Below are 14,025 nucleotides of genomic sequence, written 5' to 3'. Positions count from 1 at the left end.
TGAATGTAACTTTTATACAGCGTAAAAGAATTTTTATGGTATTATCTCACCTAAAAGATATCTAAAAATAACAGGCATGATAAGTGAAATAGTTATTTAAAAAATAAAGCAGGTAACCTGGGATGATATATTAACTTATATTGATAGTGGCAAAATTATTTACAAGGTCGGTGAATACAAGTTAGTTAAAGAGAAAATGACACTGTATAGCCGCTCTCAAAATAATGGCTCCAAAAAAAATTAAATATTTTTTTATATATATTCATTTTTGTATGTTACATACAATAAAACATAAAAAATTTATACACTTTGCAGCTACCGAATATAAACAGTTTCGACCGCGAGCTAGAAGTAATCTTTGCCCTAAGTTAAATCCTTATCCATTTTGGGCACATTATTGTCACATGCTTATTAGCTTACTTTCGTGTATTATTATTATTGTTTTTTTTTTTTTGTTTACTAAATTAAAGACGAAGAAGGATAAAAGAATAGAAAAATGCAAGAGGGCATTTAAAGGGGAAATGACAGGCGATTAATGTGCATATTCTATATTTAGTAGTGATGAACTTGGCTCTACAAGTTAGACCGATACTAGAGCCGTCAAAATGGGCCCGGCCCGTGAAGCCAGCCCAACCCAGCCTGTTACTTGGGTAGAATTGGCTAGGATTTTTTGAGTCCATTTAAAACTGAGGCTAATAAACCCGGTCCAAGTTAGTCCGCTAGCTTTTGAGGCTGGGTTTGGGCTGGCTCGTGGGCCAAAAATTAATTAAATTCAAATTAATTAACAATTAAATATTTTAAAAAAATAAAACTAAAATAACTATTAACTATAATCTCCATTACCTAACCCTAGATTGCTCATTTACCCTTCCATATCAACTACAATTTAAATTTTTGGCATGCATGTAATACGACAAAATTAGTTTTTCTTTTGCTTAATTAATAACGAACTCAAAAATTTTCAGGTGGTCAATAATAATATTTTTTTTCAAAAGAAAATATTACTTTGAGCGGTCAATGATCAATTTGGATTACTTTAATATATTATTAATATTTAAACTGCTCTTCAGTATAGAAAAAGATCAATCTTAAATACATACAAAAAAATTTGACCAATAACAAATTTCAGGAATTTTAAAAATTTTATGGACTATAATAATGAAATCGGCAAATGATATTAATCCTAAATTAGAAAACCTCAGCATATAAACTTATCGAAGCAATCTCTGAATTTGAGGAAAATGAAAGAAAAGTATTAAGAAAATATTCATGTAACTTTAAAAAAAAAGAGCTAGAGATATAAAGAATTTATATTTCAATTACGAGATTCCTCGTCAAATATCAAGCTTTTTGAACGCTCTAAAGCAAACAGAAGTTGTTTATATAATTAATCAACTACGTCACGAATTTTTTTTTAAGGATTTAAAGAAATTCTTTTTTCTAAAGTTGAAGGTTCGGCCCGCCCCAGTCCGCGGCCTCTTAGGGCTAGGTTGGGCTAGCCATTTTAATGTCCAATCATATGGCGGGCCAGCCCGTCCTAGCCCACCAAATTTAAAAGCCCACGAGGCTTGGGCTATGCTGGGCTGGGCTGCGCTGGCCCGTTTTGACAGCTCTAACTGATACCAAAACTAAAAAAGAAGAAATTAATAAACCCCAAAAGCCGTTTTGCACTAATTGGTTGTTCATAAGCACATTTGATATTTCACATGTTTTTTTGGATAATTGAGTAAATTATGATTACATTCTACAATAACAACATCAACAACAATTAGCTAGAGCAGCGGGTGCTGTAGCGAAATTAATTGCAAAAGAGAAGAAATCGGCCACATTAAAATTACCTTCTGGGGAGGTCCGTTTGATATCCAAAAATTGCTCAGCAACAATTGGACAAAAGGGGAATGTTGGGGTGAACCAGCGTTTGAAGTGGACGAACAACCAGCGTACGTAATCGAGTTTCATGCCATCATGTCTAGTAGCGTTGGAAACCGCTTTCATGTGTTTTGAAAAATCCAAGTTATAACAATAAATTAAGTTTCATAATTGTGAAATGTTTAATTACCCGAATGTATCAAAAGAATTGCAATTGCTTAGGATAGCCTTTTTTAGCTTCTATATATATAGTGAAACGCTCTAAGTGAGGTCTGAATAGGGACCTTCTACAGGTAGAGGGGTTGTTTCCGATAAACTCTCGATTCAAGGCAAGCATAGTCACAGTTAAGGACGAAGTTATCTTTTGCTAAGGGTGATCAATTGACCACCCTTCGTCGAAATATTACGAAAAATTACACTATATATAAGTAAATTATTAGATTTTAGATGTATATAACATATATTGAGCAACCTTTGTAAGGAGATTTTTTACTTCTTTCAGATATGAACACCCTTGACGAATTTTGTAGCTTCGCCACTGACAACAGATTAGATAAAGAAATATAGTATTAAAGAAGTCAATGGAAAAGAAGCAGTAACAACAAGTTAATCATAAAAGTAAAGCATAAGCAACATCAAGTTGTAATAGAGATCTAAGAATAAGGAAATATTATGATTACATTATATAAGAGAATTTTTTTGAAATATTGAATTTATATTAAACTCCACAGGAGAAAGAAATACGCATTTCACTAGAAATATATAGAAACATAAATCATATAAATATCAATTGTAAAGCAGAAATTTTCCATCAAGTACCTGGAGAAATAAACTAAAACTTAGCTCTTTTATTTATTTATTTATTATTATTATTGTTGTTGTTGGAAACATGACCTTGGCATTATGTTGATCTAGAGAATTCAACGTTTAAGAACCATTTGGTTGTAGAGCTGCAGCTTACACCTATATTCTTGCATTTTTATGATCATGTTGACAATTTGATTCAACTATATAGATCATGCACTTGATCTGAACTAAAAAAAATAAATCATTTTACAGTTTTATTATCCGATTTCGAAGCTCAATATTCCGATTAATTTTGATTCGCATCAAGTAAATCTATAGAAAAGTTTCCGATTTCTAGTAATCGAACCACTAGATCTCTAATTAAGAATAAATTAAAGAATATCAACTATTCACCACGCATACTCTTCGATACTTATTGGTTAGTCTCTCGATGACCTATTTCTCCGCCGATAATATATTCTACTAAAACTTTTTATTGTTATTGTTAGGATTCAAACTAGCTCGAATACCCTAGAGAGGGAAAAAGGATCTCACTCTAGCTATATAATAAATCGGGGCGGAGCTAGAGGTCTAGCTACGATTTGACCGAACTCAATAATTTTCACTCAAACAGTGTTTTAGTGTTAAAAATTTCTTTAAATACGTACAAATATTAAACTTAGAACCTATTTATTGACACTTGAAATTGTCGTTCTAAATTTAGAATCCATAAAGTTGAAATCTTCACATTACCGTGGTATATCAATAGAAGCAAACACACTAGTTCACAATAATAGGATTGATCCGAGTTTCATTCTTAATTATATAATTTAAAATATCTGCACGTTTTTTTTTAGGAAAATATACAGATGACATGCAATATTTTAATCCTTACATAGGTCATCAAGTAAGTTAAAGTACATTCACCACCATATTGAAAATAATGTCATCCGAATTAAGATAAGTATTCAACATATTCTTTGTAGTCTAAGTACAGTGAACTTTTACAAAAAATGGGAACCCTATGCTTCTAACTTCTAATTAAGGAGATGATAATACCATTTTAATTTAAAAAAAACCATTGGATAATTCTTTAAAATCACATCCATTTATCCATCCTACTAAAAATAAATAAATAAACTAAAACATCTTTCTTCTATCTCAGCATGTTAAGTAAGCAAGTTAGACAATGCGGATATAAAGTGCAAAAAGCAACTTGATAATGTCATTTGTCATTAACAAATGGTTATTATATAGGAGCAATTATTTCTAAAAAAAATAAAGAAAAATAATGAACAAACAAGTTGGTTGGGTATTGGACTGTGACAAACAACTTAATTAAGTAGAACTGCATCCTCTATTCAGTTCATTTTGTCTCCTAATAAGCATTTTTTTTAATTATTTTTCTTTGATTATAATATAATTAGTTGAACAGATAGATAAGCTGATCAAAAGCTAGTTGCTCAAAAGATTATTAAAATGGTTAAGGAGATTACCAAATCTGGTGATGACAAGGTTTTCTCATAGCTAAGCTTAACTTTCCATTTAGGAACCATCTAATCTTTTTGTTATTTTTCTAGTTAAAGTGACTTATGGAATTTCTCCTTTTGCGGAATTAAGCGGATCGTCGTTGAAAATCCTCATGTTATCGGACCAACTTCCAGCTTGTTTCCACAACATAATTATGCCTTTATTGATATAGAGAAACTTAACTCGTGAGTCTCCTAATTAATATTGGAAATTTTACAACCTATAGGAAACCTTAGTACCCTATTTATTTTAAATAAATATTATTTTAAAATATTATATCCTATAAATACCTTTTATCCTTTATAGCAAAATATCTAATTATAGTTACATCCTATATTTAAGGCACCATATATGCTAAATAATATTTTTCTCTCTCCTTTTTAGTATTTTCTCTCACATAATCACCGTATATCTGCTCTAAACACATTCTCTCTCTCTTTTTGCAAACACTTTACTCTCTTCTCCCACAAACTCACGTTTCATAACTCTTCTCCCACACAAATTCTCTATTTCTCCGTCATTATCAATCTCACATTCAAAATATATCTTAAATCAATGTTTTACTGCTGATTTGTTTTCTCCTGGTAAGTTTACTTCTTCGAACTTTGATATCATTATTTTGGTTCTCTAATTTTTATACCGATTTTTCATAAATTTCTGAACCAATAAACATTGGTATTGTTTAATCACCAGGAAGCTTTGATTTTTCTCTTCAATGGTGGATTCAACGCCACACAAGATGATAACCAGAGGTATACCCATCAAAATTCTCAATTTTAATGGGCCCTCTTTCTCGTTGCAAATAACTCAAGGGGAGTAGGATTTTGCAGGTAAGTCAGCAACTACAGTTTCACAGAGAAGAACTAAATTACACAATGACAAGTAGAAAGAAGTCCAAGTTGAGAAATCTTCAAAAGAAACAAAAAATTCAGTTGTTTCAAAGATGAAAAAACCTATGAATGATTCTTCATGTGTCAATGTAAAGGAAGTCGCTGCAAAAAAAATATCAGATACACGACACGAAAAGGTAATTGTTATTGTATCAATATGCATTCAAAGAAACTTATATGTATTCATAATTATTCAAGTTATTTTACATGTACGATGTTGTATTCATATGTATCTGGTTGTATTTAAATATATTTAGTTTTATTCAATTTCACACTTTTGTACTATTTGGTATTACTGTATTCAGTTGTATTTATAAGTATGTATATGTATTCTTATGTATTTTGATAGTTTGCAACTGTTCAATTTTCCAGTATGTTTTTAATTGTATTCATCTTAGTTATTTTTTGTTTGCAACTGTTCAATTTTCCGGTAAGTTTTTAATTGTATTCATATGTATTCAGCTTACTTATTTTTTATATCATGTGTGTTGTAGCTAGTTTTTTAATATGTATTTAGCCTTGTCAATGTATTTAGTTGTATTCGTATGTATTTATGTTAGATGTATTGTAATATATTCTGTGTATTCAGCTTACGATGAAACCTTAACTGTTTGTAGTTGTATTCATATGTATTCATGTAAGATTTACTATGAAATATGCTTTGTATTCAATTGTATTTACATGTATTTATTCTTGTTAAATGCAGGGAATTAATTTTTTTGTGAAACACCAGCCAAAATTTGCACCCCATATCAGTGTTTATACTAATACTGATATAGTCTCCCAGCTAATATACAAATGCATATAGAAACTGTATACATTTGAATACATCTAATGCATACAAATGCATTCATATGCATACAACAATATACAGCTACTGTAGCCTTCATTATTAATTCTTCATACAATTGCATATTATTTCCAAATCATTAGTGTTGCCTTATATTCAATACAAATTTCAGTTTGTATTCCAGATCTGCATCTGTATGTTTCTAGTAAGACTTTGATTGTATTTTGTTTTTCAGATTGTTTACAAGGACATCAGTCCAAGCGATATAGAGCTTGCCGTTATTCAGATTCCTCCTGTAGGCGCCGATGTTGAGAAGAGACCTTCTCCTGCTCATTCAGACAAATCGGGAGAGGATTCAGATGACTTTTCTCCTACACCCGAGCTTCAATGTAAGAATAAACATGTTGCAAGTGTTGGTCCATCTTCATCACCGCCCCATAAAAAGCGCAAGGAACACAAAAGGCATCCTAATGAAACAGAATATCAACCCAAGATTCCTCCTGTTTGTGTATTCGAATTTGGACATAAAGTTTTGCATGACAATCAGCTGTCAGATTCCCAAAATGACGAAGTATCTTCTTTGAGGAAAGACCTAAATTCATTCAAAGAATACGTGAGTATTTAACCACAAATTAAACATTACAGTTTAATGAATAGCATTCATATATTTTTGGCGCAATATTTTAATTATTTTTGTATTGTTAAGGTTGTGGGAGAGTTCAAGTCTCTAAGAACATTGATCAATGATAACTTCAAGAAGCTTTCTGACCATCTTCAATAAAATCAGCAAACTGAAAGTTTACACCAGAGAAAGGAACCCATAGGGAGACATGATGATGGCATTGACACGGATGTCGGAGATAATGTTGAGGTTTAACATTCTTAACATATTGAGCATTTGTTTATATCTCTTGCTTGCTGTTATAATTAAATAATTGTATTATAAAAGTTGCATGTATTCGACTAGCATTTAACTACCTCACTAAACTGAGAAATGCATCGACCAACACATGTATTTAGCTATATTCATATCTGTGTTAACCTTAATATGTAAATGGAATTAACTACTATTTTTAAACATATTCAGCTGTATTTTGATGTATTCTGATTTGTATTTCTTGATTATGTGTGATGTATTTCAAACTCCCATTTCCATTACCAAAATCTATTTTCTTACTACACTTATATGTATTTAACTGTATTGTAATATTAAGTTAATACACTAACAATGATACATACAACTAACAGAAACAAGTGCTTAATGATCAATGTTTGGAGTCAAGAGGAGAGGGGAAAACTACATCAGAGGTGTCGTCCAACATACCATCCACTGGTCAGAGGGTGTATCTACAGAATTCTATGTATCTCAATTTGAGCTGGACGACAAGTTTCTTCCCAGTCAAATTCCAAAAACTCGAATTGTGATTCACAACAATGCAAAAAAAGCTGAATCAACCCTAATACCATCTCATAGGAATCGGCGACCAAGTAGATGGTACTCTTCGCCTTATGAGTCTAACTTCGACTCCGCAGGTTAGTATTTTTATAAACTAAAGATTCAGCTTTCCTCATGGTTTTTAAATTTAAAAGTCTCTAATCATGAATTCAATGAACAACAAGTACCTCAGTAAAGTTGACCCCCATTTTTGAAAAAAGACACCCCTTTGAGGATGATTCAATAACAGGGCCACATCCTATGTTAATCATTCAGGAATATGATAAATGGGTTCGTGATGGTCTTCTCGCTAAACATGATCAGAGGTGAGTTTTCCCCCGGTATGTCTATTAAGTTTTTATATTTTTAAAAATGTATATAATATTTTTTATACCATACTTGTTGAAGTAATTTGGAAGACCATTACAAGAAGAACAAGACAACACTTCATATACTATTGGATTTTGGAGTTGATCAAGTTAATTCAAAAAATTGATTTTACCTTCTATCGTTTAACGGGAAGCTATGGGATGACAACGTAAGTTTTTTTCCCCTAACTGACTAATTTTCTTTGAATAACAACATGCTGTTTTATTCAGCTATATTATTCATCTGCATTCAGCTGTATTCAGTTGTATTCAACTGTATTCAAGCTATAGTCAGTTGAATTGAACTGTATTAATCAGCTATAGTCAGATGAATTCAATTACTATATTCAGCTTTATTCAACAGCTGTATTCAGCTGTATTTTGGTGTATTCAGATGTATTCAGTTATAGTCAGTTGAATTGAACTGTATTAATCAGCTATAGTTAGCTGTAATCAATTTTTATATTCAGCTTTATTCAACATCTGTATTCAGTTGTATTCAGCTAATTTCAATTAAATTCAACTGTTTTAATCAGCTGTAGTCAGATGTATTCAACTGCATTTGTATTCAGCTTTATTCAACTCCTATATTCAGATGTATTTAACTATATTCAGTTGAATTCAAATGTTTTAATCAGCTGTAGTCAGTTGTATTCAACTGCATTTCTCTGTATTCAGCTGTATTTAACTGTAGACAGTCATATTCAAGTCTTTAAATCATAAGTATTCAATTGTATTATTCAATATTATTCAGTTGTATTCAGCTATATTCAGTTGTTTTCAATTCTTTTAATCAGATGTAGTAAGTTGTAGTCAGTTGTAGTCAACAGTTTTATTCACATACAATTTGTTGTATTCAACTGTATTTTTCATATGTATTTCTCTGTATTCAGCTATATTCTTTAATAGTTTGATTAATTGGACTCACACCATGTACTTAACTTTGTGTATAGCATATTGACGTCATATTCTACTATTTGCGAAAGAAGGGAAAGTACAATCAAATAAGCAACTTCAAGTATACAAATGTTGATTGTATATTCAAGACAAGAATCGCTGAAATATTCGACAGGTATGCTGATACAGATAGTAATGCTAATGTAGCCAAAGAAGAGGATGTGGTATGTGAGTACATAAGAGGCTACAGATTGCATGCTAATGTACCTTGGTATACTATGGATAATGTCATGATACCAGTCAACTTGAAGGACAAACTACACTGGGTATTGGCTGTTGTCTCATTCAAGGAGAGATGTATCAAAGTGTATGACTCGTACAGATCTGCAGGTCATGATGCTTATGTAGTTTCTGAGATTGATAAGCTAGCTAAGCTTGTACCTCTGTATCTATTAATCAGTGGCTTTTACAGAGATAGTCAAGGCATAGATTGGTCTACTAACTCAGCATACACTGACAAGTCACATAATGATCCCTTTGAAGTTTTTTTCATTTCAGATCTGCCTCAACAGAAAGCTGGTAGCATGTAAGTATTCAAGCATCATTATTGTATGTTATATACAAATCTAATTGTATGAATTATTTTTAATTGTTTCAATCAATTAGTTTTAGGGATTGTGGGGTGCATGTTGCAGCATACGCAAAGTTTCTGAGTACTCTTGGAGAGATTCCACAAATAACATTTGATTCCACTCTACTCCGTCAAAGATATGGTGCTCTTCTCTGGGATTATGCTATGCGGAATATAGACGTTGATGTCATAAGCGAGAATGAAGCACCTTCAAAGATTGCTAGGCAAATCACGGAGTCAGATTCAAAGATGCAGATAATGTTAGAGTAGCTTTAGGTTATTGTAGTTTTGGAGTGTAGTTTCAAGATAAATACTATTTTGAGTAATTTTTGGTGTAGATGGTATTTAGTTTGAAAAACTTATCACTTTATCAACAGTGTTCGTGTATGACAATTACAACTTTTCAATCACTATTTCACTGGTTTGTTCATAAGTATTCATGCTTATTCTTCAGTTTGGATACATATTTATCTTACAGGATTCAAGTATGTGTTAATACCAAGCAACTTTGCTTGAACATATTTTAGTTAATGAACATGTTAATGTCAAAGTCAGAAACTCTATGTATGCTGATGGTAGGTTATATAAAAGAATTCAGATGTATTTTTTTCTGGATTCAGTTGTATTCAGTTGTATTTAACTGTCAAATTCGGTCGTATTCAATTGTATTCAACAACATCCATTCAGATGTATCTTTCAAGTTCAGATAACACATATTAAAGAACACAATTTCAGATGAAGTAAACAGGTTGTACGTAATTAGTTGTATTCAAATGTACTCAGTTGTATTCAGCTTGTTTTATTCAGCAGTAGTTAGCTGTATTTAAGTGTATTATTCAACTGTATTCAATTGTATTTTGGTGTATTCATTTACATTCAGTGCTACTCAACTGTATTATTCATAAAATATACTTCAGCTGTATCCAGTTGTATTTTTTAGTATTCATCTATACTCAGTTATACTCAACTGTGTAGTGCATATGTATTTATCTATATAAAAATACTTCAACTATATGTATTCAGAAACTATTCACGAAAGTCATTTCAGAATATATTACTTGACAATGAGAATTTATTACTTGACAATGTTATCATAAGTATTGACAAATCGTTGAAGCACCAATACATGTCAGAGTATTAACTATTTATTACGTGGAGCATTTCTACACGTTCGCTTGTTATGTCCTCCCTGCCCACATATGCTACATGAATGTTGATTTTTCAGCTGCAGCAATTCACTTAAAGTTTTATCGCGCTTCTTCTTTGGCCTTCCAAGAGGTCTTTTCCATTTGGGTAGTAGTACAACCTCCTCTGCAACATGTTCTGGTATATTCCAGTCATTTCTGTCCGGTAGCGGGTACACTGGCAAATCGTATGTCATTACAATTGTATTTGGTTTGTAATAGTTAGAGCAATATTCTTCTGGCATTAGAAACTTGCTCTTCAATACAGCCCAAGCATGTGGGCATGGCAATTCATCAAGTTGGAACCTCCCACAAACACATTTTCTCTCTAACAGGCAGACTGTGTAATTCCTCCCACCATCGTTAACTGTGTGTAAGTATTCAGTTGATGGTACCACCTACATTTAAAAATAGAAATATAAGTTTTGAGCACATATATCTGAATTACCAAATGTATAATGTTGAATTAATAAGCTACATACAACTGAAAATTTTGCATATAGATGAATACATCAAATATTTAGACCAGCAGAATATCAACTGTATTTAGTGCAGAACTTATTAGAATTCTGTTATACTTTAGGCAACAGGATGCTAACAAAAGCATTAGAATCATACGTATTGACAATACATATTAAAATTACATATAATACAGCTTTGTTAGTTATATTCTGATGTATTTCAATAGTTTTTGCAGCATGTTTTTAGTTATATTCAGTTGTATTCATATAAGATCTACGGAAAAATATATCTTTTATGAGTTTGAATATAGTTGTATTCATATGTATTAATGGTAGTTCTACTTAAAAAATTATTGTATTCAGTTGTATTCATGCCATTAATTCAGTAACAATTAAGCTATATGCAACAATGACATTAAAATATAACTTACAGTCATACGTGTAGACATTGCCTCATTCAAAGTCAGCATCTCCTGGTATTTTTTTCCAAGTGTCGTGTATGTCTGTGTAGCTTCTTTGCGGTTACTACAATTCTAACGTCCAAACATCTTCCTAACTTCTTCAAGGAAGTCGTATATTGGCAATTCCCTTGCTGAAACTAGTGCGACATTGATTGACTCAACAATATTTGACGTCATTGTCCATCCCCTGTTAATAGGTGCATACAACCTAGTCCACTTTTCGTAACCAGCTAACTCTAAGTATTCTTTCACCCTAATATCTACCTTCTCCACCTTCTCCATCAGACTGTCAAATTTAGCTTGTGTGTATGCTTTTGCCATCGAGAAGTATATCTCGCTCAACTTGGCATGGCACTTTTTGAATTTCTTAGATACGTTATTCCATAGATGCCATATACAAGCAAAATGCGGTACATCTGGATACACTCTCGATACAGATTTAATGATACTCTCATTTCTATCTGAAGCGATGCACATGTTTTCCCTTTCACCGTATGCTATCTTGAATTGCTCAAAGAACCACGTCCAAGCAACATCGTTCTCTGAATTAATAACACCATATGCTAGTGGCAATATATGACCTGTAAATAAAATTGAATATAATTATTTTTAAAACATGTATTTCAATATTTAAAAATATTAACAGATTGTATTATAATTTAGATACTCACCTGCACCATCCAATGTGCTTGCCGAAACGAATGTCCCGATGTAGTAAGATTTTTGGTGACTTCCATCCACAACAACAATGGGTCTACAATGATCAAACCCCCTTATAAAGGTATACAAGGATATATACATGTACATGAATTCATTTTTTGGCGATTTTACCATTCTTATGTGGGAACCTGGATATGTTATATCCATTGTATATAAGTATCCTGGTAATTTTTTGTATGAATCAGCCGGTTCACCTCTCAGAAAATTTATTGCCTTTTCTTTAACCCTCCACGCCAACATGTAGCTAACATTTACATCTAAATCTGATTTCACATCATCAATAATATCCCTTTGAGTGTATTTTCTCTTATGGTTTGTAAGCTTAGGCCTTATCATACCACCTATAAGGCTGCTACTAGCTTGTCGCTGCTCATACACCTTGTCCTTCAGCGGACATGTATGGTTATCATTGAATTCTCACTTTGAATAGTTCTGAGTTGTTAATGCTTGAAGCCTTAAAACTCCATTCACAAACTTCTAAAATACATAATAATGCATAGCTTCAAAGAATTAATTATTTTACATTTGATTAGCATAAGTGTTTACAAAAAACGCAGCTCATATACAGCCAAATACAATCTGACATAGATACATCCTGAAATCTATATATATAAATTTTTATACTACTGAATTCCATTATAGTTATATGCGTTTGAATACAATGAATACACTTGTTTGTATATGCATATACTTAATACCACAATAGACATAATAAGAAAATAATTAGAGCCACTGTTGTGTATTTATACCAGTAAAATACATATGAATACATGTATTTAAGTGCCCTAAACAAACATATGTTTACTTTATCTGTGATCATCTAGAGGAAATACACAAATACGCATAAATACAACGATGTTAAACTTATAGCTCGAACCAATAATCGAAAAACAACGGAAAAAAAAATTAAATACATGCAAACCTGACAGTATTAGACCTATCAACCCGGAATTGAAACCTTTGAGCTATAGCATAATTCTCCATCACCTCTTTCAATGTAGTCTTATCCTTATAAACTTGTCCAGCCATAACCTCCTTTTGATTAGTTTTTGAAATTATCAAATCCTTGTGGAGTTCGAACACTCCAATCGTTTCTCCTGAATTGACAAAATCTAGAGCCGGTGTATCATTTATATCGGAATCGTACCTTTGAACTACTTCGTCTATTTGCACAATGTCGTCTTGATTTAAACTACCTCCGGATATAAGATCTTTTTCGATAGTTGTTATGCACAAAGGATACATCCCAAATTCTCTGTTCTCTTTTTTCAATTCTACATACACTCTGTAACTCATATCATTGCGTATTTCCATTGGCGTGCGATTAACTTCTACTTTGTATTGTATTTTAATGGTCTTTGAACTCAAATCTATACCCAGTTGATTAGAAATTGAAGCAACCAGATCATTAAAGGAGGCATACTCCTTTATCAGAATTCCCTCAATTGAAAAATTGATATAATTGCCCTCATTGTTCCACTTGCCAGAATGATGCAACAAAACTGTTAAACTTGTCATATGTATAGAGGATGAATACCTTATTTTGTATATAATTTGTATCAATCGAAAAAAAGGAGAAGAGAATGGAAGAAGTTCGATCAGATGTTGCTCTGTTTTTTCGCTGTATTCACGTTTCTGAGATGCTGTCTTGAGCAGAATACAGATTAATGTGTACTAGTTTTAGTTCGTTGAGTTAATTTAGGAGAATATCATGTGATTTGATTTCCTTCCATTTTTAACCAGTTTAACCTTCCAGATTTTGCGCAGATACGTTACTGTATTTCACGTTAATGCCGCTTAAATACAGCTAAATACATATCAGACTTAGCTGGAATTTCCGTTTTTACGCCTATTTTTTTGTTGTATTAATGAATACAACATCTTAAATACATGAAATACATTGTATAAAAACATAAAAGGTATCTATAATACGTAATATAGCAAAGTGTATCTATAAATGGTTAATTAGACCTAAAAGATGGTTCTTTATGAAAAATTCTCAT

At 31.8% G+C, this 14,025-nt stretch overlaps 1 protein-coding gene across 1 annotated transcript; it reads right to left on the bottom strand.

Annotated features, from left to right (window-relative positions):
* Window positions 1–10,337: 10,337 nt before the first annotated feature.
* LOC142164995 (uncharacterized) lies at window positions 10,338–11,311 on the bottom strand. The gene is made up of 2 exons (XM_075223650.1): window positions 11,273–11,311; window positions 10,338–10,778 (listed from the first exon to the last, which is right to left on the bottom strand). Exons 1-2 carry the CDS (start codon window positions 11,309–11,311, stop codon window positions 10,338–10,340), a joined length of 480 nt encoding a protein of 159 aa, XP_075079751.1.
* Window positions 11,312–14,025: the final 2,714 nt, after the last annotated feature.

This window comes from Nicotiana tabacum, chromosome 10 (assembly GCF_000715075.1).
Source record: "Nicotiana tabacum cultivar K326 chromosome 10, ASM71507v2, whole genome shotgun sequence".
Taxonomy (NCBI): Eukaryota; Viridiplantae; Streptophyta; class Magnoliopsida; order Solanales; family Solanaceae; genus Nicotiana; species Nicotiana tabacum.
This window is presented reverse-complemented; position numbering and strand designations above follow the sequence as displayed.

Coding starts and splice junctions, on each gene's coding strand:
- LOC142164995 (XM_075223650.1), bottom strand. CDS start 11,311: ATGCTGACTTTGAATGAGGCAATGTCTACACGTATGACT. Junction 10,779..11,272: donor CAATGTCTACACGTATGACT/GTAAGTTATATT, acceptor TTTTAAATGTAG/GTGGTACCATCAACTGAATA.